The sequence below is a fragment of the Barbus barbus genome (genome assembly GCF_936440315.1).
Source record: "Barbus barbus genome assembly, chromosome: 50".
Taxonomy (NCBI): domain Eukaryota; kingdom Metazoa; phylum Chordata; class Actinopteri; order Cypriniformes; family Cyprinidae; genus Barbus; species Barbus barbus.
This window is the reverse complement of record NC_136728.1, coordinates 5,157,049-5,184,706: the sequence shown is the minus strand read 5'-3', so window position 1 is coordinate 5,184,706 and position 27,658 is coordinate 5,157,049. Positions and strand designations below refer to the sequence as shown.

At 37.7% G+C, this 27,658-nt stretch overlaps 2 protein-coding genes across 2 annotated transcripts; one reads left to right on the top strand and one right to left on the bottom strand.

Moving 5' to 3' along the window:
• Positions 1 to 5,024: 5,024 nt before the first annotated feature.
• Positions 5,025 to 14,571, bottom strand: LOC306868289 (protein SPT2 homolog). Its single transcript, XM_079414402.1, has 6 exons — positions 14,134 to 14,571; positions 13,797 to 13,911; positions 7,471 to 8,880; positions 6,108 to 6,264; positions 5,855 to 5,932; positions 5,025 to 5,506 (listed from the first exon to the last, which is right to left on the bottom strand). The coding sequence occupies exons 1-6, from the start codon at positions 14,191 to 14,193 to the stop codon at positions 5,407 to 5,409; spliced, it is 1,920 nt and encodes a 639-aa protein (XP_079270528.1). The 5' UTR covers positions 14,194 to 14,571; the 3' UTR covers positions 5,025 to 5,406.
• A 1,293-nt stretch (positions 14,572 to 15,864) lies between these two features.
• On the top strand, positions 15,865 to 26,998 carry LOC306868532 (lysoplasmalogenase TMEM86A-like). The gene is made up of 3 exons (XM_079414744.1): positions 15,865 to 15,998; positions 19,411 to 19,675; positions 21,468 to 26,998. Exons 1-3 carry the CDS (start codon positions 15,978 to 15,980, stop codon positions 21,893 to 21,895), a joined length of 714 nt encoding a protein of 237 aa, XP_079270870.1. The 5' UTR covers positions 15,865 to 15,977; the 3' UTR covers positions 21,896 to 26,998.
• The last annotated feature ends 660 nt before the right edge of the window (positions 26,999 to 27,658 follow it).

The following is a 27,658-nucleotide window of genomic DNA, read 5'->3' as shown; positions in this document are numbered from 1 at the left end:
TTAGAGTCTTCATGGAGTGCTAAGAGATAACGTTATCAGGAAACGCACCCCTGGATTATGGAAGCAGCTGTGCAGTTTTCTGCTTAAAGGGCACCTATTATGCCCCTTTTTACAAGATGTAATATTGGTCTTGGGTGTCCCCAGAATGTGTCTGTGAAGTTTCAGCCCAAAATACCCAACAGATCATTTATTGTAACAGCTTGAAAATGTCATTTTTGGGGTGTTTCTAGAAAAGTGCTGTTTTGGAGTGCATTGCTTTAAAAGCAAATGAGCTGCATATTCCCGCATCGTCTCCAGATGAGGGCGTCGCATATATGTCTCTCTGCATTGCATATCTACAGCAATAAACAGCCGGTAGAAGCAACATAACTGAGAGCGAGAGAACTAGTGTTTAGCTGTACATATGGAAAGCCAAATGCACTGAAAGTTGGATGAAATGCAATGTTACAGAGCTTGCGCCGCGCTGACCTGTCATCGATGCAGATCGATTGACGAGGCACGCGACTTGATGTACGCAAACAAATATGATTAAAACACTAAGCACTATAACGACATGACATTCACAAAGAAGTCTGGAGTGATACACATATTTAGGTAGATTTTGAGATCTTGAAAAATTAAAGTAATCCACAGCGTGCGTCCTCAGCAGCTCAGATGTTGGGAGAAAATGAAAACTCTTATGTTCAGTCTTACATCCAAACACAGAGCACCGGGATTGCTTGAGAGACATTGTTGACATTACAGCTGCTCGTACTCCGAGAAAATGGAGGACAACGTACAACCGCTGAGGATGGAAACTATAATGCAGAGCTGTCAGATGTCAGCTGTCATTGTCAGAGCCCCTGTGGCCCGGCCCTATACAATGTGATGTCACACTGCATGAGAATCAAAACGGCAGGCCTAGTGAGACTGACTTGGTTTAAAGGGGATTAAAAAAATGAGTGGGTGGATTTTTATCATTGTAGGGTGGTTGTGTTCACACACTGCCAACACACATTTATGTCCAAACATCATGTAAATGTGGATTTTGCATAATAGGTGCCCTTTAAAGTAAACTTGAGAGGACATCAAAACTGAATCCAAATTAAATCAGTACAACATATCAGATTAATAATAAACTGAATTTTAATTTTCCATTTATCATGTTTACACAGTTGTCCATAAAGAAAAATACTCACTTGGAGCTGTTGTTTTAAAACTTAGTTGAAGAAGATCTTGTAGTGGCAGGAGCTGCTGGGACATTTAGATGTACAAAGAAACAAAGCAACAAAAACCTTTTTGATAAAATCAAAAGTAAAATTTGAACTTGTACATACTGATGTTTTATACTTATAATTTGCCATGAAATAATCACAACTGTTATTATAAAATACTACATTAACAATAAATATGAACAAAATATAGACATCATTTTCCTATTAACACATTTACTTAATTATCCATGAATAAAAATACTCACTTGTAGGAGCTGATGTTTGAGACTTAGTTGAAGGAGAGCTTGTAGTGGCAGGAGCTGCAAGGACATTCAGATGTATAAAGAAACAAAACAACAAACAAATATATATAACACAATTTTATATTGCAAGACTTGTTACTAAGATGCATGGAATTGCTTTAAACTATACAAGTACAGTTTTGTCTTACTGTGTACTTCCTATTTCCCAATGTCAAATTTTAACTGGTAGACGCTAGTTTGATACTTAGAATTTGACATGAAATAATGAGTTATTATTACAATATAACACATTAACGATAAATATGAATAAAATAGATATAATTTTCCTATTAACACATTTACTTAATTATCCATGAATAAAAATACTCACTTGTAGGAGCTGATGTTTGAGACTTAGTTGAAGGGGAGCTTGTATTGGCAGGGGCTGCTGGGATATTTAGATGTACAATTTAAAAAACGTATTTTTTTTCTTTTTGCATATTCACTGTAAAAAAATGTGCCGTTAAATAACAATCATCTACTGGCGGCAGAGTTGCCAGTAATGTTCTGTTAATTTACAGCCCCCTACCGTTAATTTACAGCTCTACATTTTTACAGCATGTTACTGTTATACAGCCATGGAAATTAACTCTGCCCCAATTGCTTCAAACAGTTTGAGTTTAAAATATTAGTATTAATATGGCGTTAGTAATGTGAACTTATATAATTTCAGTCCACTGAGAAAAAAAAAATATTTCTTAGTTTAAAACTGCAAACACTTTAAATGACTAAAAACATGTCTGTAACTCAAATCGTTTCAGTTGATCATCAGCTATAGCACACATGCATGTTCTGGAGTATTTAACAAAAATATAATCGCTGCTTAAGCAACTGCAGTGTTACTGTCTTTAAATAAAGCAGCAGAATATCAGTGTTTGGGGCTCATCATTGACTGAAGCACAGGCTCTACTCTCCACCACAATGGTGACCCACAAGAGGGTCGGGGACCTGTAAGCCTTTTCGATGAGTGAAGAGTGCCTTGTGTTCAGGCCGGCCTCCTCTCACGTTGTCCTGAGACCCTGGACTACATTCGTGCCCAAGGTTCCCACTACTGTCTTCCAGGATCAAGTGGTGGACCTGCAAGCACTGCCCCCGGAGGAGGCAGATCCAGCCTTAGCGTTGTGGTGTCCTGTATTTACCCTGTGCAGCTCTGAGCAGCTCCTTGTCTGCTATAGAGATCAGCAGAAGAGGAAGGCTGTCTCCAAGCAAAGGTTGACCAACTGGATAGTGGATGCAATTGTCTTGGCGTACCTTTCCTAAGGCGAGCCATGCCCCCTGGGGCTGAGGGCTCACTCCACCCAGGGCTGGATTAGTAATCGGGCATACCAGGCATTTTCCCAGTGGGCCAACACACTTAAGAATGTTTCCGACAGAATGTTTTTCTTTTTTGCCAAGGACCATCACGCAGGGACAGTGAGCAGTAGTGGCAAGAAGAAGAGGGTAGTTGAATCGGTAAGAAGTAGCTTCAATATAATGGAGGGAAGAGAGAGGTTACCTCTCCTAATATTTAAGCCTAAACTACTGGTTATTTCCTAAAGCAGTCATAACTTTGACTGACAAATATAACATATTATTAACTAGCTATTATTTTGTCAGCGTTGCAAATTTGTTGTGAGTCACTTCTCCTCGGTAATTATCATTTGATAATGATGCATAAATGGTCATAAATGGAGCCTAGGTGTCATCTAGTGGAAAATGTTTGGTAATGCACTGCGCCCAAACAATATCTAACTGTAATTTTTTAGATCAAAATGTAGAACACAGATTGTTTTTTCCACTTTGCTGTCCACTGGCGTGGAGACGACTGGCAAGATTTCCTGTAAATGTTGTACAGAGTTGAATATAATTTATACATTTTACTAAATTATTTGAAATGATACTTGACCTTAAGCATCTATCTATCTATCTATCTATCTATCTATCTATCTATCTATTCTGTAGTGGTGGGCCGCCTGGACCAAAAATGCCAGGGCTGATTTTTTGTCCCAGTCCAGTCCTGACTCCACCCAGAGTGTTGCCTCCTGCTGGACTGCACAGCGCCTTTCTGACAGACATTTGCAGAGCTGCAGGCTGGGTGACACCCTAATACCTTTGCTAGGTTTTACAACCTTTTTATAACTCCACATAGAGCCGGTTTCTTTCGGCGTGTTGGGTAATAGGTAAGTTGCGTGAAGAAATGGCTCGGTACCATGCTTCCCACATGGAAAGAACCTATATGAGGATATATGCGCATATATGAAACCTATATGCAGTATATATGCACATATATGATAACATATATGCTGCATATATGCGTATATATATGCCACATATAGGCAAAATTGAGGTGCATATATGTGCATATAAAGGCCATATAGGTCTCCTGTATTGCTTCTTTATATCCACATATAAGTCCTATATGTACATGTAAATTTCGACATTTTGGGCTTTTATTTATGTTGTCTAGCAGCTATGGATTTTAATAATTTTACTAATATATAAGTAAACATATAGGTGCATATATGCACACATATATACATGCATATATGCACACATATATACATGCATATATGTACATATATTATAGGAAAACGGCCAATTTTATATATGTCACATATATTAAAAACATATATCAAAACATGTTTATATAGGTTATTTCCGTGTGGGTCAAACGCTGAGAAATATTATCCCCCGGTTTCACAGACAATGCTTAAGCCTAGTCCTAGACTAAAATGTAAGTATGAGCTGTTTCAACTGAAAGAAACTTGCACTGACTGATCTGAAAATATATCAGTGCCTTTGGTTTCTCTCAAGATCCACACCAGTAATGTTTTTTTCCGAAGCACATTTATAAAAATAACTTAAATGTCCTAATTGAACTATGGCCTAATCGTGGCGTAGTCGAAGCCCTGTCTGTGCCTTGCTTTGAAGCAGATAATAAAGAGATGATGGTGATACTCTTGCAGCCATTTACTCTGGTCCAGTGACTAAACCAGCGAGAGCAAGTGGAGCAGTAATTATGTCAACTATATGTTTATTTAGAATGTATGTAAAACTGACATTTTAAAGACGTCTGTCAGATGTTTGTACACAGCAGATGCTTTCCAGATGAAGTGCTCTTTAACAGATATCAGACGTATATGTGCTATAGGAAAGGTTAGCCTAATGACTTTTCTACCAATTTGTCTTTCTAGACATTAAAAATTACACCTACTAACATCTTTGGTTGTCAACTTTACACTGGTTGTCTGGATCAGTAACTTTTACTAAATCTACTGCGTCCATTTGATGCATTTTTGTTACCATAGGTACTTCAAGATTTTTCACAGAATACCATGGTTTTGCCATGTTAAATGTTGACTAGTTGTCTAGATGTTAAAATATTAATTATTTAATTGCGTTGTGCAACGTGACCAATGTGTTCCACAGCACAAAGTTAATATTTGAGTTTCATGCCAGCTAAGGGCGACTCATTTTCACTTCCAGGTTTCTGAAACCAGATCCACCATTACAGCGACAGCACAGAATTAACAAATGACAGGACAACAGAATCGGTCAAATCACTTTAACAAAAAATACTTTGGAAAATTGGCAGTCTTCTGTCTTTTTAACCAATTAAATAGTACAAGTTATAAAATAACTCTCCCCAAATCAGGACCAATCTGGAAGTTAGTGCTTGAGTAAGGCATCCACATAGATATACTTTCATAGTTTCAACAGATACAAAAAATGCAATCGTGATTCTCAGATATTAATTTCATATATTATTTTCTCCGAAGCTCAGCAATGTCAGATGGGCTCTTGATAGTGCAAACCTGCTCCCATGGCTTGGGCATTCAAATAAATAGTGTAACAACGTCAGCGGAACATGGAAGGCATCCACTTGGTTCCTCCCAACCAAATAAGACCATATCAAAGTCAAGGAAGGTAAACTAAATCTTTTTCTGCTTTGCTTTCATCGCTAGTTTTCTTTTCATCTCCTCCTCCTCCATGCGCATGTCCTCTTCATCCTCCTTGATGCCCAGGCGTAAGCTGAGGCAGAAACAAAAACAGGTGTCATTAAGGAACGCCATTTATGCCGGTCCTCTGTGTAAAGGGAGAGAAGCGTTTTATTTCATCTGAAACAATCATTTTCTCCTCTTGGCATTCTTCCTCTGCATCTCCTCAAGTTCTCGTCTTTCCTCCTCCTGGTCCTCCAGCACTGCCAATCGCAGGCTAATCAAACAATCAGGGGCAAAGCAAAACACACAAAGAAAAAAAAAAAAAAAAAAAAAACACAGGAAAGAAGGCAATACTGTGATGATTTGGTGAAAATGATGAACCAAAGCAGTTTGTCATAACTACTATTGACCCACTCATAGTTTTCAGCTGACTTCTTACCTCCTCACTTCCTCTTTCTGCTGGTCTTTCCAGCTGCTCTCCATAAACTTCAGTGCATAGTCACTTTCATCTTTATATCTGTTGAAACAAAAGCCAATTTTAACACAAAGTAGGCAAACAATCCTTGTATTTTAAGGCTAGAACCATCTACGCAAGTACACAAACATCTACGAGTAAACGTCATCTATAACTAGCAAGATCTTTTCAAGACCAAGGATATTTTATAGTAACCTTAAACTGGGCAAAAACTCACTTGGTCCTGTCATAGCCAAAGATTTCCCTGATGTGTTTTGAAATTTCATCTTGTTCTTCTCCTTCATCGTCGATGAAGTCGTCCATCTCAGAATCATACTCTTCCTCATCCTCGTACTTTCGTTTATGACTGGATGTTATGGGGGGCAAGGCTGGTCCTTCAAAAATAGCGAGATACAACTTTAAAAACATTTAATATTACACATAAGGCATTCAAAATTGCTACTAATTACAAATGAAAAACAAATGTCCTTGTTTATAGAACATGAACAAACATGTGCAAATCGAGCTCATTCTAACGCAAAATCAATACAAGTACTTGGAGAAATAAACAACAAGAATCGATTCACACTTATGAATTCTGCTTGTTCCATAAATTGCTAAGTTATTACGTTTACATGCATCCAAATAATCAGTTAGTAATCAGATTAACAGTTCAATCAGAAAACTTTCACGTCAAACTCAATCAACTGAGCTTAATCCAAATTAAATTTTAATCAGAATGGATGGGGGGGGGGGGGGGGGGGGGGGGGGGCACAGACCTAAAAATATTCAATGGGAAAACAATGAGAACATATAAGCTCATGAATCAGAAGATATTCTCAATCATATTCTAAAATACCTTTATGCACATATTTACATAGCTTTAACATTATACAAACGTGCCTATGTTTGGTTTCAATTATTCTCACAGTGACTTTCGGACATGGCGACTACGATTCCGTTGAAGTTTTGTTCGGAATACATGTAATGTACATGTAATGAACTTTCAGAACCTGAAGTCGTAATGAGTTCGTTACAAATGATGACATTTGTGCATGTAAACATACCTAATATGCCTAACAAACAAGAAGCTGGATTCCTAGTTTTGTAGATGAATCACCAAATCAACTGTTGGAATATTCAAATCAACTTTTGCAAAGCAAAAGGAATCTTTCACATTAACTGGTTTAATAATATCTTCAACGGGCTGTTGATTACCACCTTAAATAATTTCAACTTGTCGTCTTGGTTTGTAAAAACAAAAAAGTACATGAAAAGTATGAAACTGTATTTTTTCCTCTTCTACTATGACTTGTATCCAAGTGAAACAGCTCCAGCACAAGACAAAAAAACTAAAGAAAGGACTTGATTTTGTCCATCAGGATTTAATTGCATATAGAGTTCTAAGTGTATTTTTCTAAATGTTTGTGTATAATGTTTAATATGGTGTAATGCATTGCCCCATTAACTTCAGTTGCAACGTTCATTACGTTACATTAAATCTTGGGACTGGCATCTGCCGAAACAGCAGTTCACTTGATAATATATTAAACTAATCATGAAACACTTGGCCATTAAGAGGTTCTTATTGCAACTCTTACCAGGAGATCTAACCAGGATTCTGTGGCCTGAGGGGGCAATCACTGTCCTAGAGCCTTGAGGTCCCGGAGGTCTTGGAACCATCCCAGGTCTTGGAACCATCCCAGGTCTCTGTGCAAAGTTCTTTGATGAAATAGTCTCTGAAAAAACAGTGCACTGTGGTCTTACAGGGCCAGAGCCCATGCCATTTACCGGTCTCCCAGAAACACTACCTCCCATCCTGTTTGGTCCATTTATGGAGGCCTTGGAGCTTCCAGGAACCTGCTGACCTTGCAAACTACCACCTGGTCTTGATTGCTTTGAGGGGTCACCAGAAGAGGGTCGTACAAGCCCATTGCTCCCAGGCCGTGATAAGTGTCCTGGTTTAGCTGGTTTCTGAGGTTGCCCACCTCTTTCAGAGTTACTAGGTCTAACTTGCCCAGAATTTTTGTGTGGTCCTTGACTTGGTCTAGCTGCACCAGGAGCAACTCCAGTACGACTTCCTAACATACTTGATTTCCCTTGAGGTACTGAGGTATTCCCCTTCTTTGGGGTAAGGTCACTTGAGGTTGTGGGCCTTTGGCCTTGTAAGGGTCTAGATGGTGCTGTTTGTTTCAATTGAAACGGAGCACCATTCTTCATGGCAGCTTTACTATTTAAGGCACCTGAGGAGCCTGAGTTTCTGTCTCCATGTAGTTTGGCAGAACTTGGAATTCTTTCACTGGAAGATTGAAGTTTTGGCTTTTTGCTGGTACTACTTGACAGGTACTTTTCCCCTGATGGCTTGGGCAATTTCCCAATTTTGCCATCTCGGTCTACATTCTTCTTTTGTGAATTTGAGCCTGGATCCCTGGATTGGGATCGGCTGTCTTTGTGTCCTGAATTCTTGTCTGGTTTGGCATCTTTCCCTCTATCCTGATTCTTGACTTTGCGCTCTATTTCGAGTTCTCGAATCTCCTCAGCTGTTCTAAGCCTCTCTTCGGTCTTCTTCACTACTTTCATTTCAACAGGTTCAAACTGCTTCTTTTCAGCAAGTTTCAAGAGGTCAGCAAAGTTCATTGATGATGGAGGAGGAGGCCTTGCTGAAGCACTGGGTTTTTTCGGTTTGCTGTCGACTTTGTTGTAGGACTCAGTCCGAGACGGAGGCTTGACAGGTAAGCTTTGTTCTTCAGATTCAGAATCTGTTCCCTCATAGTCATAATTATCACCATCATCATTATCATCATCATCATCATCATACGTGTTCGATGTCTGATGCTCTTCTGATCTCTCCCCCTTCGACCGACTCTTTTTGGGCTGGTCTATGACAGGGATGCCATTGTAACCTCTGAAATTGTCCTTAGTTCGGGAAGCCATTGCTCTTGCCTTTCTATCCGATTTCAGCTCCACTCTTTTGGCCAGCAGCTCCTCTTTTGCTTTCTTACTCTGTAGTTCTAAGAAAGAGAATGGGGGGAACATCAAAATATGCATTATTTGAGAAATGCCATGGTTATGTTCTTACACTCATGTCTTTGCAAATCCCTATGGCAGGCAGGTGGCGGACTTAACATTTAAGCAAGGTAAGCGGCCGCTAAGGGCCCTGGGGAATCAGAGGGGGCCCATCTGATATTGGCAAAACATATTTACAGCGTTGAGCAATGTAGCCAATCACAGACATATCGGCTGATTTCTTGAACGCAATGACTAGAAGTGTTTAAGTTAGAATTGACCACTCAAAATGCAGAGTTTTTGTCAAGTGCAGAGTTCTGCAACCTTGTGAATCCTCTCATTATAATAAAGTGTATTAGGGCTGTGCAATTAATCGAATTTCGATTTCGGGTCTCAACGATCACAAAAATGGTGTAATCGAAAAAAAAAACATTATTCACTTTTTTTTCTTTTAAGTTATTTTGACCTGCGTTCTGACGCGCGCGCGCCCATCCGCACTTTCGCCCTTCCAGAAGCCCGAACTCTCTCACTCTATACTGTTAGCGAAGAAGTTGCGTATGTGGTATCTGATCGCATTTAAAAATCAGCGCGAGTGAAGATGGCAGAAAAAGAGCAGACAGAGACACTGGATGCTGAGGAAGACCCACTGAAGTGGTGGAAGGAATCTCAGAGAATCTTCCCACGTCTTTCCAACCTGGCAAGGAAATATCTTTGTATTCCAGCCACAAGTTCTTCATCAGAGCGAGTCTTTAGCACTAGGGGAAATATTGTCTCCTGCTTGCGTTCATCACTGAAACCAGATCATGTGAATAGGCTGGTGTTTCTGGCTAAAAACCTTTAAGGTTTAGATCTGTAACCCTATCAACATTTTGGCCATGTTGAAACATGTTTACATAGGCTAAAGTTGAAGTTAAACATATTTGCTGTTAGTTCTGAGCGATAGTGTGCCAGCCTTAAAATATTCTTGGACTGAGTTACTGACCGGAATTTTATTGTTAATTATTTTTAAAATGTAGAATGTTGTAAAATGTTTTTGCATTTTTCAGTTTGTTAAGGCACATACGTGAGCAAATTTATTTTGGACTAATTTATTTATTATTTTATTTACTATTTATATTTTATTTATTACTTGTTTTCAAAAGATTGTGGAAGTGCACTACATTGTTGATCTTGTTTGCCTTTATCTGTTTTATCTGTCTTAATCTGTTTTAAGGAGAATTCACTGTTCTGTTCAATAAATGCAACATATTTCCAAAGTCAACGAGTAATCGTGTAAAATAATCGTGATTTCAATCATGACCAAAATAATCGTGATTATGATTTTTTCCATAATCGAGCAGCCCTAGTATACGATATAAATAAGAGATTCATTGTGCAGTGTAGAGAGCTTATTAACGGAACATTGTGAGACTGCAATGAACTGGAGTGATAGCTTTTACAGATTACATGAGGGAGCGCTCTTTGCGTGCATTCTTATGCTGTAAAATCAGAATCAGAATGAGCTTTATTGGCCAAGTATGTTTACACATACGAGGAATTTGTTTTAGTGACAGAAGCTCCACAGTGCAACAGAAAAACAGCAACAGCACAGGACACAGATAAAAGAATAACAACAAATAACCAAATAGGCAATGTACAAAGCAGCAAAAACACAATATATAATATAGACATCTATGTACGTACAGGTCAAGTATGTGCAAATTAGAAATGAGAAAATAAAAATAAAATTAGTGAGTGTGGTGAATGGATAGTGTATTATAGTTGTGTGTTCCACGTTTATTGTTGAGTGTTCATGAGATGGATTGCCTAAGGGAAGAAACTGTTCCTGTGTCTGGTCGTTCTGGTGCACACAGCTCTGTAGCCTCAAACAGACGTTAACTGTGCGTTCACACCGCCGCCGGCGAGAGCGTCAAAGTGGCCGGAAGTCATTCATTTTCAATGTGAGCCGGCGGCGAGCTCCGGCGAGAGCGGCGCGGCTTGGGCGGTGAGAGTGTCGAGGAGAGTTGAAGTCAGGTCAACTTTATGGTAATGAGCTATGACGCGGTTGGGCGGCAACCAATCGGAACGTAGAAGTCCTCCGCTTGAGAGGGAGAACGCAGTCCTGTAAACTTTGGTTCCGACCACATTAGTTCCCAAGCATTTTCACGCTAGAACGCTTGTTTTTCAGCGGAAATGAAATTAATTTGCTCAAAACAACACCGATTTGACCAATTGCATTTAGGCTACACTTCAGCCAGGACAGTTTGGTTTGTAGGCTGCGCACAAATTAATGTTAATATTAATTAAAGACCTAGGCTAGTAAACCATGAACACAAAAACACCACACAAATGGCTTTATTGGTTTATTTCGTTAGCAAACATGTAACTATAATTAAGTTCTTTCCATCGATCAATCTCTTACTTTCAAATATTTCATGAGGTTAACTTATACCCTGCTTGTGGTCAATCTACACAAGATCAACCTGCTTGTTATCTTTGCGGCTCCTTTAAATACAAGACCACGTGCTCGATCGTCAGAGCGTCAACAAATCTTTCTACAGCGTCGCTGGCAGGGCGGCTAGAGCGAATTTTGACGCTCTCGCCGGCGGCGGTGTGAACGCACAGTAACAGTTCAAAGAGGGAGTGTGCTGGATGTGAGGGGTCCAGAGTGATTTTACCAGCCCTTTTGCGCACTCTGAATGAGTACAGTTCATGGAGAGTGGGGAGGGTTGTACCAATGATGTTGTACCAATGAATACTGTCTCAGAACAGAGATATTCACCTCAGTAAAGAAAGTCGTGTTTCAAGGCATAATTTTAAAATCTTGATGTTTCAAAATGACTCGTCTGCTTTTCCTAGGCATGCCGGTGCGACAGCTGTGCACTTCTATAAATGCACAAATGCGATTACTGGAGATTTTCACTTTATAATAGATTACATTTTTTATTTGTTTCTCGGCAAACCCTACCGTATGCCTTCAGAACACTTGGAATATGGGCTGAGTTGCATGGGATAATTTTATGTTTGTAAAAAATAAAAAACGTTTACAATGTATTAAATGGACAAGTGCAAAAATGTATTTATTTGTTTTAATAAAGTCTTCTTTTGTGATCTAAAAAAATAAGTTAGCCTAATATGGCTTTAGAACAGCATCAGGTTGACTAATTACTGGTTGTGAAGGGATAAATAAACAATAACTATGAGAGCGAGCAAGCAAAATAAGGGTTAGGCGTAAAAGAGCACAGTTATTGTGTTGGGGCCCCATACCTAGAATTTGCAAAATCAGTCTGACCCTAATGACAGGGATGTCTTATCCTGCTCCTGCAAGGCCACTATCCTGCAGAGTTTAGTTCCAATTAACACTATTGTGTCATTTTTAATGCATACATTAAGGCCTCTAAATGATCAAAGCTTTGCTGAAAAACTTCGTACAGAATCTACTACATGCTTTCTGTGTCTGATAGATGGTAAGTAAAAGGCCTTTTAGTACAACTGCAAAAACATCCCTCTTTAGGTCATGCTTCAAATGTCTTTATGCTGTGAACTGATTTTTGTAAACATAAGAATAACCTTTTACATTGTTAGTATTATTTCAAGATGAACATTTAATGGACTGAACTTATGTTTACTTGATTATTCATACATCATTTTTAGGAAGGAAAAAAAAAAGTTGATGAGTTTTAATGATCCATCAGGCTTTTGTTAAATGTTTATTTGTTCATCTCTCAAACATCTTGCATTGCGTTATATGTTTAGCCCCGACTATAAAAACTACAGAGCTTTGATCATAACACTAATCAAATATCATCTTACGAAAACACATTACTGGAGAATATTGAGTAACAACTGATATTTATACGCACTGAATAGTTTTAAGTAGATTGCTATACTGTTATAGAGATCTCACTGATTTCCATTACAAGCTGTTAAAATTACATCTAAATAAATATCCGCAACTACACCAAATTGCATATTTTCACTTAGTTTGTGTTTTTCCTCAAGTATAACATTCCCATCTAAGCCCGATTTATCAAATACTATAACATCCTCAATAAAAACATGCTTGCATTCCATTAAAAAAAAAGAAAAAGAAAATATTTTTTCAGATCACTATTACTTATGTCAAGCTTTAGAGAGTTAAACACACCTGAACCAGCTAATCAAGGTCTGCAGGATTGCTAGGAACTTCCTGGCAAGTGTGTTTAATGCATTGAGAAGTGTTAACTTATGTTTTGCGTTAGGTTGAATTTTATCTGCAAATATTAGAAGAGTGCGTCCACCCAAAGCAGAGAAAACCAACTAATTGATTTTGACTGAAATATACATTTTGATAAAATATTAGTTGCTGGCTGTTAAACAGACCCCCATATAGAATAATAAAGAGTAACACGTTACTATCTTCAGATGATTAAATGTTTGTTTTGTGACACATTTGTGGTTTTGGGTTCTTATTATCATTTATAATTGAACCTGTGTGCTGTACAGAAAATCCTTTACGTAATTTAGGTTAATTTAGATCATTCAAGAACTCAAAAGGTTTTTGAGCATAATGAGAGATTTACAAGCAATTCTTGGAGCCCTGTTATTTTTGACAGGGACACCAAGCGCAACAAGGTCCTACAAAGTACAAAGATTATCCAGTTGTTTTGGGAAGTTGCTGTACCCTGTGTAAGCAAAGTCGGTAGGTTTTACTCCAATGCGATGTCTGGGTCAAAATAACTAGGAACTGGAACACAGTCAAAATGACTTTCTGGTTTAAAAATGCGTTACTTTTTAACTAAATGTGACATTTTATGTGGTTGCGGTCAACCCTGATGTGGATGTGACATGTCCAAATATAAGTCATATGGTCTAAGTCTTACAGGTTTGCAATGACATGGAAGGACTATGCATTTAGGAGATATTATGTAAAGCTAAACAAGGTTTAAAGAGAAAAAAGCACCTTTTTTCTTTTGCTCTACGGCCTGTTTTTTCAAGAAGGCCTGTACCGCAGTTGAATTTACTCCCTTGACTTTGTCATCTTTCTTGGGTGGACCGGTTTTCAGGCTATATCTCTTCTATAAAAGACAGACACCATTGAAAACGACAAACATTTGCATATCAAATTACATCCAATGATATAATATTACCCTAAAACATGATCGACTGGCACATTACAACAATAAAACGTTTGAATTAAACAAACTACATGTAGTTGGATCTTCCAAAGTCATCGATTGCACATTTACATATACTATAAAGACGATAAATGATGTTGTATGTGTTTTTCTCATACATACCGGTATGCTGCTGAGGCCTTGTTTTTGGGTGGCGATAGACAGCACGCTGTCGAAATCCATGATCCCTAACTAGCTAACCACTTACCAATCGACAAACACTAACCTCAGGCAGCCTTTGAGCCCGTAAATGAGCCGAAATCAGCCTGCTGTTAAAACCAACCGAGTATTAGAGGAAGGAGAAGCAAACTAAGAGGAAACCCTCGATGAAATCAGCTTCTGTTCGCCATATCTGACCAGCTGTTGTAAGTTACATTTAAACCCTTAAACAACGCAGAGCTTCCCAGATTACTAATAATAAAAAAAAAGTTTCGTTATGTATTCCTTCAGTGACACCGGACCAGTTTCCCTAAATTGTCATTAAACGACACGAAACGGAAAGGTAGTAAAACAACGCGAATGTGGAAAATCCTCTTGAGAAGCGACAACCACGTCACTTCCGGTTATTGAAGACACGCGTTATGTTCTTTAATAACTTTCAATGTTGCGCGTTTATCAACTACATTAGACCAAAAATCGTAGATAGCTTGCTAAACATAAAAACACAGATAGCTAGAACTAGTCTTTCTCAGTTAAGACGAGTGCTTTTTAATTTAATTTTCTTTTTCTTTCTTTTCTTTCAGGAGATGGGATTTTGAAATGAAATAAATAAATAAATAAATACTAGGAAAATACGCAAAGCGAAGTAGGCCTATAATTAAATATATATATATATATATATATATATATATATATATACATATATATATATATATATATATATATATATATATATATATATATATATATATATATATATATATATATTAATTTCTATTTATATGCATTTTTATTTATATATATATATATATATATATATATATATATATATATATATATATATATATATATATATATATATAAATAAAAATGCATATCAATAGAAATGAATATATATATATATATATATATATATATATATATATATATATATATATATTTAAATGCACATCAGTGTTTATATATAATAGACGTTGCTAAATAAAATGCTGAAAAAAACGAACCCTGCCCAAAGCACAATAGAAAATGTAATGGATTTAATGGGAATTGTATTGGTTTTAATATAATGGTGTCTACTGGTATGTGATGGATTCTATTGGAAAAATGCCCAAAACACACTACAGAAAGGAATTTTGCAATGGTTTTACTGGAAAAAAAAGCTAATGGTTTATACTGGTATTTTAATGGAAACATTGGGATTTCTGTTATGGTTTCTATTGTTTTTTTTATTTTAGCAGGAAAAACAAACATACATCGATAAATTAAGGCCAGCACACCTATATTACCCTCAATAATCGCACGTATTTTTCTTTTGCATTTTAAATATTTATTATACACAAATACATCAGATTGTAGGCCTACTTTAAGGTAATATTAATGACGTTTTAGGAAAATAGTGAGTAGTGACGCAATATTATTTACTTAATGCTACCACAAGATGTCGATACAGATTCAAGAAACGGTTCAGATACCATTTACTCATCTCAGGATCGCTTTTATTAACCTTTACGATTTATATCGAACTCGCATTATAAATCAGAAACAGATGTTGACATTAAAACGTATTAAAAACGGGATAAAGGGAATAAACGCGCACTGATTGTATGTAAACGTCGCAGGCTCGCCGTGATGTCAACACCTTCCTGCACTCTGATTGGCCAGGGCTTGTTTTTACCCGCAAGCTCCGCCCACAGTACAGTTGATTTCTCTTCTGTCCCGAACACAAGACAAAAACACATTTCACATACAAAGGGACGTAAAGACTAGCGCGTGCACTGTTAGCGACGGCTGTTTAACCGCGGACAAAGATGGTTTCTCCTGTCACTGTGGTGAGTCTGCTACCTCTTTTCATCAAAACATCCCTGTATCATCGACATGATCACTTTATCAAAACATGATATCAGTTAAACTGGCATTGCATATGGATTCACAAATGTATGACCATTTTCATTATTGCTCGGCTCTGACAACCACTTCCTTTCTTTATGTTCTGTATGCATAATTATTATTTTTAAAATGATGCTTATATAGTGATCTGTAGTTAAGGATATGACATCATTGTTTGTTTTAAATGTATATTTTTGTCCATGCATCCTTGTTATCTTGGGAATAACAATGAGCACGTGATTATGGCCAGCATGCTCATGTTTACTTTACCTCTACAAACCATGTGCTATGCTATCATGAATAGTGCTGGTTTATTTATGCAGAGATTCAATTGATCTATAATTGAATAAGCACTGTGCATTTTTTTTTTCCATTCTCTGTATTTCCCTATTTTTGTCTGCTTTCATGTGCTTTCAAAGGGCTTTATTCTATGGAAACTCTCGTGACAACCTTTATTCCTCTTTCAAACAGACACAGGTAACTGGCAAAGAGAAGCACCCCAGCTCATGCAGTTTCTCTTGACTTCAGTTTTGCTGACATAATCAAGATTGCACTGTTTCAGCAAAGTATTTTAATGCCCTCTGTCCTTAACACCTCTATACATATACAGTTGAACAGTTTGTTTGGTTTAAAGCATGTTGTCACATGTTTTAACTGTGTAATTTTATACAATGTATTAATTAAAGAAATATTTGACCCACAAAATTAAAATGTACACACCCTCAGGCCATCCGAGATGTAAACGTGTTTGTCTTCATTGGAACAGATTTGGAGAAATGGATCCTTTGCAGTTAATAAATTCTGTCCCAATAAGAGTCCAAGTAGTTACTAATTACTTTCTAAATCCCATATCAACCTTGTGGCGAACAATACAATGATAAACATGAATCTGCTTTTTAATTCCTTCAAATAAATAAGATTTCATTTCATAAATTATTCTTAAACTTTATAAGTATTTAAAGGGAGTCTACATTAAAAACATACATACATTTACATTAGATGCTAAATTTTGATGTTAAAGGAACACTCCACTTTTTTTGGAAATAGGCCCATTTTATAACTTTCCTAGAGTTTAATAGTTGAGTTTTACCGTTTTTGAATCCGTTCAGCTGATCTCTGTGTCTGGCGGTAGCACTTTTAGCTTAGCTTAGCATAGATCATTGAATCGGATTAGACCATTAGCATTTGGTCATCAAAAATGACCAAAGAGTTTCTATAATTTTCCTATTTAAAACTTGACTCTTCTATAGTTACATTGTGTACTAAGACTGACGAATGTCTTCGATAGGAAAATTATCTAAACTCTTTGGTCATTTTTGAGAGTGATGCTAACGGTCTAATCCGATCTATGCTAAGTTAAGCTAAAAGTGCTACCACCAGACCCGGAGAGCGGCTGAATGGATTCAAAAAAACCGTAAAACTCAACTATTTAACTCTAGGGGAGTTGTAAAATGAGCCTATTTCCAAAAAAAGTGGAGTGTTCCTTTAAATACACTATTGTTTTATAGAATTGTTGTATAGTCTATGCGGTATTTAATGTAATTACATCAGAAGTAACTGTGATTAAAATACAGAAAAAAAAATCATAGTAATCCTTACTTTTTCAAAACATTGCTTCCATGTAAAATATGATATCCCATATATTGCACATAAGTAATCTTGTCTGAATCAAGAAATAAATCTGCACATATCAAGCACTATTTACAAGTAAAAGTCAAAATGCCTTTTGTTCTACAAACACACTTTTCAGCTCATGTTAACAGATGGACTGGAGTGGTGTGGATTATTGTGATGTTTTATCAGATGTTTGGACTCTCATTCTGACGGCACCCATTCACTGCAGAGGATCCATTAGTGAACAAGTGATATAATGCTAAATTTCTATGTTATGTTTGTATGATTCTTAAACTCAATTTTAGAAAATAATCTTTCAGGGGACGCACTTCTCCAAAGTGATTTAACATACAGTAAACAGTCCCACCAGCACAGTGGTTATGGGTAGTGGATCATCCCTTGTGGGGTTGTCACACAACCTTTCATTTACCAGCTAAGATCTATAAGCACAAAGCTTTACCACCCCTCATTTTAAAGATCAACACCATATGTTTACATTAAAAAGAAATCATGCTGTGTGCAGACTATATCCTTACATTAACTGGCTAGAAATCAGAAGCACTTATTTCACAGTGTCTCCGTATTTCAGTGTGACCTTTCTCAGACTGCGGGTACACCAGAATCTGATTTAAAATATACACTTGCTAACAATAGCTTTTTTCCACTTCCCCCACGGGCAAAGACTCAAATTCCAAGACTAAGCAACGGTCATGGACTAAGAAGAGGATTAGGACAAGAAAAGTTAAATAGTTTCATTAATATGGGTCATTGTAGTAGTGCTCCCTGTTACATAAGTAGTATGTTGTGTACCGTGCCACTGAATCTACGTCTTCCGATATATAAGTACAGAGATTACACGTATAAAAGGCAAGTGTTATTATTGTTTGTATTTACTGTTAGTGATTTGTTCTTACTTTTCTAAAGAAAGTGACCTACAATTTTAGCAAGTTTCCTGCCAAAAGTCCAAAAAAAAAACAGTACAATAGGCTTACAGTGAAGGTGGAACCCAAGTCATATCTAAAGACCATAATATCATAGAGATCTGAGGGTGGGCTCTTTTGACCTAAGCATAGCAACCTAGCAACCACCAACAACACCCCAGCAACCACTTAGCAATACCATTGCAACCAACCCAGAACACTCTAGAAACGCTCCAGCAATACTGGACTAGCAAGCCTCCTAGACCGCCATAGCAATACCCTGGAAATAATTTCCTTCGGAGTATGATAAAATCTACTTCTATAAGTACTAGTTACACATAATTATATGTAAGAATACTTTTTTCAAGATTAGACATGTTGCAACTATATGACAGCTGCTTGATGTGATGTAAAGTCTAGAATCACCTATTGAAGTTTTCCAGAATCATCAAGTTGTGCAATCAGACTCATATGGGTCACCAAAGAACAAATATGTTTGGGACATAAGTCATTACTTCCTCCTTCAGGGTTTGGCGGTGACTATCCACATCATCTGTTGTGAGTTTAGTTAAAGCAAAAGGCCCAATTCTAAACTAGTTTTCAAGGGACAGTAATCTTTGACATTTTTCTTGGGTTTGTTATATTTCTGAGACTTAGTAATTGTCATAGTTGTTATTCATGGTATCTCACATTACAGTAAGTGTTTTTCTCTCCTCCAGTTTTTAAATACAAGAACGGCTCTGTGTCAGTCTTTCTGACTCACATGATGGTGTGTTTCACTTCCCATGAATGCAACTTCAGTCTCTCTTTTGTCATGCAGGTCAAGAGCGAGGGTCCAAAGCTTGTTCCGTTCTTCAAATCCACTTGCGTCTACTTTGTTCTGTGGCTGCCCACCTCAAGCCCCTCCTGGTTCAGTGCCCTCATCAAATGCCTGCCCATCTTCTGTCTTTGGGTTTTTCTGCTCGCCCATGGCATCAGCTTTTTAGGTGCCCACTCCAGTGCCAGGAAAATCCTGGCAGGACTTATTTTTTCAGCTTTGGGTGACGCATTTCTCATCTGGCAAGAACAAGGCTACTTTAGTCATGGTGAGTTAATTCATTTGTGTTGCTCTGATTTGATTAAAAAAGGATTAAGAGTTATTTGTTATGTGGGTTGATGGGAAGGGAAAGATATGCCATCTGTAGAAAACAAATAATTCTGTTTATAAGAAGCTTTGAATCAATGTAATATTGCATTTAGCTTTTATTGCCTTTCCAAATGGTGGTTCAATGAGTTTATGCAAATGATCTGAAAGCAGATGTCTGTGGGTTTTTGCAACACTCTACTCTCAAGCAAGACATTTTATGTTCTAACCCTGAACTGTCATGCCTGATTCAGCAGCTCTTGCATGGAGAAAGTAGCGTAGTGGTTGAATGAGGTTTTTTCAGGTCAGGGTTGAGGGTTGGAACAAACCAATCTGCCCGAAGATACCCTTGGGGACCACCGAGTTACTCAAGCAAAGTTTTCCTTTGGAACAAACAAGAGTGTTATGAGACCAAGAATAACATGTTTCCTGCTAAGTAATACACTGCCCGTCCCAAAAAAAAAAGTCACCGCCTGGATTTAACTAAGCAAATAGGTATGATCCTCCAATTAGATAATTACTGCATGGATGATTATGTTATGTGCCCAAAGAATGAGGTCAGCTGACTACCTGAATATACTGAATGACCAGGTTATTCATCAATAACATCAATTAATTTTTTTCTTCCCTGATGGCACGGGCGTATTCCAAGATGACAATGCCAGGATTCATCGGGCTCAAATTGTGAAAGAGTGGTTCAGGGAGCATGAGACATCATTTGCACACATGGATTGGCCACCACAGAGTCCAGAGTCAGACCTTAACCCCATTGAGAATCGTTGGGATGTGCTGGAGAAGACTTTGTGCAGCGGTCTGACTCTCCCATCATCAATACAAGATCTTGGCGAAAAATGAATGCAACTCTATAAATGTTGTGACATTGCAGAAGCTTATTTAAATTGATGCCACGGCGAATTGGTGCCGTAATCAAAGCTAAAGGCGGTCCAACAAAATATTAGAGTGTGTGACTTTTTTTTGGGACGGGCAGTGTATAAAGACAATGTATACTATATATCAGTGGTTCTTAGTTCCAGTCCTCACTCTGCATATTTTGCATGTCGCTCTTATTTAACACACCTGATTCATATAACTAACTGTGTTCCCATTGACAAGGTCCCTAAACAGTGTTCATTGCTCCCTACTCCTGGAGCATGGGAAATGCTTGAAGTTAAAACGTTGAAGTTTACTTCACTTTGGAACATTCATTTATGGATTTGCACTATGCCACGTCCTACATCGTTTTAAGTTCACACACAGACGAAACTTACTAGAGAAGTGTGACATAATATACCTCTGTAAATAAATACAATTTAAATTCACGTCTCTCACACTTTAATGCCCTTTGAATGGAACATATACGGTTCCTTCGAACTGGAATCATGCGGAATATCCTGTGATGTCCACTTCACAGGGCACTTACGGTTGAATATAACAAAAGTCTGTGATAAGTGATACATACATAATATACAGAGCAGTGGTATGTGAGGACTGGAATTGAGAAACACTGCTATATGTTATATGCTTTCATTCAGGGGTGTCCATTCCTGCTTCTGGAGACCTTGCTGCAGAGTTCAGCTTTAGCCCTAATTAATCACATCTGAACCAGCTTTTCTGGGTCTTCAGGATTACTCGAAAGTTCTAGCCAGGTGTGTTGCAGCTAAACTCTGAAGGAAAGTGGCCCTCCAGGAGCAGGATTGGACACCCCCTGCTTTCACTAAGACATATTCTCAATTCAATTGTATTTGCCTTATCAGGTCTGCTAATGTTCGCCATCACCCACATTCTCTACTCTTCGGCATTTGGGATGAAGCCCCTCAACTTGAGAGCAGGTCTGGTCATCGCTGTCATCTCAGGCCTCAGCTACACTCTTCTGTACCCCTACCTCTCTGGTCCCTTCACCTACCTGGTGGCTGTTTACATTGCTCTCATCGGCTTCATGGGCTGGAGGGCCATCGCTGGAGTCCAGCTCGCCAATGACCTCTGGACCTGGACAAAACTCTCGGCCTGCCTTGGAGCCGTCCTCTTCATAGTGTCCGACCTCACCATTGCCGTCAACAAGTTCTGCTTCCCAGTTCCCCACTCCCGAGTCATCATAATGGCCACCTACTATGCTGCCCAGATGTTGATCGCACTGTCGGCTGTGGAATGTCAAGATGCCGATGCGGCTCGGAAAAGAGCCTGAGGAATCACACATTAACCAACCTTCCCCTAATGACTCGACATCATTAGCAGCTACACAGGTTCCACTTTCTGTAACCCCTGGTCCATCCACAGTTCCCCGGTCTGACCATGAGCAGGATATATTGGTTATAGTTGAGGAATTGCCCGTTTAGGATCATGTGAGACCAAACCAATGGGAGTATTCCATGCTGGATTAATTTACAAGGTTAGATAGTTTTGGAGTTTTAATCAGGTTGACTCTTGACTAAGTCAGGTCTCTTTCCATACTTACAATACTGCATTTGCTTTTTGTAGAAGTACCATTTTTTTATGAGTATTGAGAAGGGAAAGATGGATGCGTTTTGGCCTTCTGGTTACTAGTTTCAGATATTCAATTTTTCTCAACTTACAGTACCCCACTTGCTTTCCCATTAAGTGTTGTGTCCATTTCGACTGAGACTATCCCATTGTATTCTCAATGTCTCCAATATCTTGTCCACTTTAGAGAGTCCCTCATGGCTTATATTGTGAACAGAGTGAGTCTTGAGTGACCAGTGTTTGTCTGTAGAATGGACTAGCAAACAATACAAAGTAGATCAGATTCTAATTAGGGGGCTGGTTTCCCCGTCTGTAGATTTCCCAAATCTAATTAGAGAGCAGCATGAAAACCATGTCACATTCTAAAGCAGATATGTTAGCATAGTGCTGCTGTACTGAAATTCAATGCACAAGTCCTTGTCATAGCATTGTGAGGAATACCTTATCCTGTGTCATTGACATGTTGCAAAGTAATTTTGTTTCATAACTTAGTTTAGAGTTAGTACACAAACCTGCATGCATATGACTTGACTTGATATGTGCTGGAGAGCACATATCAAGTGCAGCATATGTGCAGCAGACTTGACTTGACTTGATATGTGCTGGAGAAGTTGTCTTGTCAAGCCCAATTGACTGCTACCAGTGCTAGCGTTGTCTCTGGAGTAGAGGCCGTATCCCACACTAAGTTCTGAGACATGACCAATACCAATAGGAAAACACAAAACTCTCATAAAAATGGATGTCGGTCTCTTTCTTGGAGGGGATTCGGTGACAGTGTCTGTTATCTTTGTCTTAGGTTTCTGCCAAGTCAGCAGTATTGCTCAGTACCTCTACCACAAGGAAACAGCAAATAAGTACAAGTTGAACTATTTATTTTGTCTGTATAGTATCAGATAATGTTTGTAAAGAGGGCGTGATGTCAGATGATACACATGTATCAAGCTTCCAACCACTTTCCTTCATTGCCAGTAGGAAGAGTTTTACTCAAGGGAAAGTGGGAAGCCCTGTGGTGGGCGAAGAGACATTTGTGTCATCAGCTTTAGATTAGCTGGGATTTTATTTTTAAGCCAGTATTTTTTTCAATTCTCACTCTTTTCTCAACTCATTCACAACCAATCCTCCACCTGAAAATATGTGAAAATTTCACAGCGTGTGAATATTTCACAGTACAGTGTTCTCTTTTTTTTATTGTGTGTGGTACTGTGCTTTTTTTTAGCTCAGTCACATACTCGGGTGAATCACAACATGTTTTAACATATTTCACTACAAAATGAAAGTATATATTTTGCATAAAGAAAATGTCTTTTAGGATCATCAAGTTTTTTAGGTTTTTTTTGCATTAATTTATAGGTGTGTTGCTTTTGTTTGCAATTGTCATTGTTCTCCGTAATGATTCTCCATCGATTTTCAATAATGTGTAATTCACAAACAGTTTTTTTTTTCCCTCTTTATGGTACAACAAATACAAAAATGAATTCATATAATTAATAAGAACTTAATTGACATAAGAAATATCAATATCAGTCAATAAAAGTGGTACTAAACTAGGCTTCATTTTATTTATGCAAAATATTCAACTATAAATATTATTTTCTTTGGAGTGAAATATGACTAGGACATTTTCTTGACAGGCTTTGTAAGATTTAACACAAACACCACATGTACTGTATCTATGATCAGTTGATTTGAACTGATTGTTGTTTTTATATATAAATCTCTATAAGGAATCATCATCTGATCCTTCACTGATACTAAATGAGGGAACCATCAGCCATGATGGAAAATATAGCTTGGGCTGAGATGTACTCAGCTGTTGTACCCTCAGGTGTGAGTGTAAATGAGCTTTGAATGCAAACACAGCAGATCACTCAACAATGGTCCATTTTGAAGTGATACGACATCTTTAACCTGGTCGTGATGCGCGGGACAGCAATATCCAGTGGTGGACTGGCAGTAGACTAACAGTAACTTACAGTTTTCATTCAAAGACTTGTTTTCATGCACTTCAAATTAAATAAGGTGTCTGCCCAGCCCTGTTGGCCATTGCGTTGCATTGTTACGCACATAAATGCTACTGTCGTTATCAACACGCACACACTTAGCTCAACCACTGAGCTCTCGAGAAACAGCGAGGCTATTTTGACACATTTGCTTTATGCCAAGTTTCATAGGTTCCCTGTTCAGGGTTCACATTGTCAGCAAAACATTTCAGCTTAGTCGTAAAACCGTACGTGATTTGCAAGGTCATCAAACAGCATGTCTCTTCAGAGCCATTGCGTGTCAAGCTGCAAATCGGTGATGTGTTGTGAAGGTCTGCGGTGGAACAACATTTTGAGTGAAGTTATAATTGTTGGAAAGACCCCAGAGCGTTCCCCTGAATCACATTTTAGTGACTTTTTAGTGATTCCGAGTCACTTCTTATAGTAAATGTTATGTAACCATTGTTTGATGGCAATATTCCTGCTTAGCATTTCTTTTCTTCCTTGTTTACAACCTGCTGTCACCTCCCAGATGGTTAGAATTCGACCTCGCCTGGTCGCATCCTTCTCTATTGTGTTAATGCGAACTCCATAGAGGAGAACAGGTGCCTTCTGTTACCATCACTGAAATGCTGTCTGTTGAGAAGTGTGGAGACAGGGAAATATTTCCTTTCCATCTGGCTTTGCTTTAGTTCGCGACCTTATTCAAATGGCAGTGAGCGTGATCGTTTTACCCCCTCTGTCAGCGCTTGTGTGTTTGATGCTTTTGTGTCGAGTCGAGGGGGATGAAACAGAATGCTGGGAGTTCAGTGGGTTCAGTATTGATGACAGTGTTTAGGTATAGCGATCCTGTTGTTGAAGATAATGAGGAATAAACCACTTGGTTCAAAGCACACCACTGAGTGATGTAAATATCTGCACTTTTCCATTTTATCTCTTTATTACCTTCCTGAAATTCTGTATTTGAGACTGAGGCCTGAAATGTACTTACGCAAATGCTTGACGCAATTCCCAAAGGCCAATTTTGTGCATAACTGCGCTTTCCCAAATGTCAGGTTACAATTCATAAAGTTACGTAAGTATGCGTACGCTGTTCTGTGTCAACCGCACCACACAGATGCACTGTTTACGTCGTTTACGCTTTGATTTGAATGAAAATGGTGCATCCGTGTGACCCAGCTGACACCGAACAGCTATTTGCGTCCAGCGGATACTTTCCAAAATGGCACAATGCTAACGCAGATGAGACTGTTGAATAAAGTCATTATTTTTGATTTCTTTGCATACAAAAAGTACATAAGATGCGTGTGGACATATATATTTAATACACACAGTACACACACATATTATGTCCACAAAAACTTTTATTTTGGGTGCGATAAATCACTGTTGCCCAGCACTACTAAAAGGATAACTGTAACAATAACTATAAATGTAGTGATAACTATATTAGCATTCATATCAACGGATGGTAATATTGTGTATTATGCACACTGCAGTTTTGTCACCTGCCACTTCAAATGCTGAAAAAATAATAATTTTGAATGTGATTCCTACAATATTGCTCCTCTGTGACGTTGACATTATAGCTGTGATGTGGATTTTATTGTCATAGAATTAGATTTTTTTTTTTTTTTTTTTACTTTTTTCACAACAAGAATAAGAACTAAAAAGATAGCTGTAACAATGACTATATTAGCATCCACACCAATGGATGATAACTTTCCGATAATTTGTTTTTCTTTTTTTTTATAAACACACTAGTTTTGTTGCCTGCCACTTTAAATACTCAAGCTCTTTAAAGTCAAATGGATTCTGATTAGTTGTCAATGTTTGTATCATGCATCATATGGAAAATGTTCTATGTCATAGAATTCAAACGATTTTTTAAACTTTATCATTATCGTCTCTTGTATGAATGGCCCTGTACTCATGTACAGTACATTTCTGGCCTTCCAGTGGTGTGCAATACAGTTTCGTACCCTGTGGATTCTTAACCTATCCTCTATTTCTTTTTTTCTATTTGTGATTGTTTTTGCTTTCTAACGTTTGCTGCGAACATTGCGCACAATCACAACTTTACCAAGTTTGTTTTATATTGTTCTGTGTCACCTCTGCCTTTAAAAGTAAATCAAAGGGTAGTTGCTGTTACTAGCATCAGATATAGTATAATCTGGGTCGGTTCCATCTTATGAGAAAGTCTTATATGATACCAACATATTAACATTAATATTAGCCGTAGGTGACTCTAACTGCTGTCCAGTACTAATAAGCAAATATTGCAAGTGTATTCATATGTTGGTAAATCACATTTTAACACTAGTTTCAGAAAAGTATATAAGATGGACCGATATTATTATAGAGTTCTTAGGAATCAAATATATGTAACATGTTATGACTATGCTGTATGTAAAAAGTAAGGCAATACTTTGAGTAGTAAAAGCTGTGCAGTTATGATTACAATCTTTAAAAATAGAGGAAAAAAGAAGTGGTTTAATGGTCTGAAGTCTGTGAACAGTATTACTAAAATAAGGGAAAATTTTGGAGTACCTCTCTCTTTCTCTTGCTATATATCTATATATTTTTTACAGTTGACCTTTAACATTGTGAAGTTATTATTATGTAGTGAACGAATGCTGTTATTTTTTTGCTGAGCAAATGTGAGGTCGATTCAATATTTTTCCTTATTGTTATAATGTCCAGTAGTTTAATTCCTTTCGTTATTGTTGTTAAAGGACTGTAGTCCTCCTTTACTATAGTGATACTGCTATGAATGTGATTTAGTCCAAGTGAGAAATAAATGCAACTGCAATGCAACTGAAAATGTGCTACAAGTGTGTTTGTCTCGTTATTGTCAATTGCAACTTGCAGAAGATGATGAATCCTTAGAGACAGTTGACCCAAAAATGAAAATTGTCATTTTAAGAAGTTACAAACCTGTATGAGTTTTTCTTTTGTGCAAAACATTTTCATTTTATTTAGTGATTTTTGGGGTCCTTTTGGGACTTTGACATTCCCAGTCCCCATCCACTTCCATTGTATGCAAAGGAGCAGCTTGAACACACTGCTAAACATCTCCTTTTGTATTTCTCAGAGGAAAGAAAGGTTTGGAACTATATGAGGTTGAATAAAAAGAATACATCATAATTGTGGGAAATATGTATTCCTTTAAAGGAATAGTTCACCAAAAAAATAAAATTTTCAAAAAATTTACTCACCCTCAGGCCATCCAAGACGAAGATGATGAAGATGAGTTTGTTTGTTCAGAAATGTAGCATTACATTCACAAGTAATCCACACCACTCCAGTCCATCAATTAACATTTTATGAAGTGAAAAGCTGGATGTTTGTAAGAAACAACGGCATCATTAAAATGTTTTTAACTCCAAACTGTTGCTTCCTGCTAAAATATGAGTCCTATATCCATACCATTGCTTTCTCCAATGAAAAAGTTCTGACGGCACCCATTCCCTGCAGAGGACCCATTG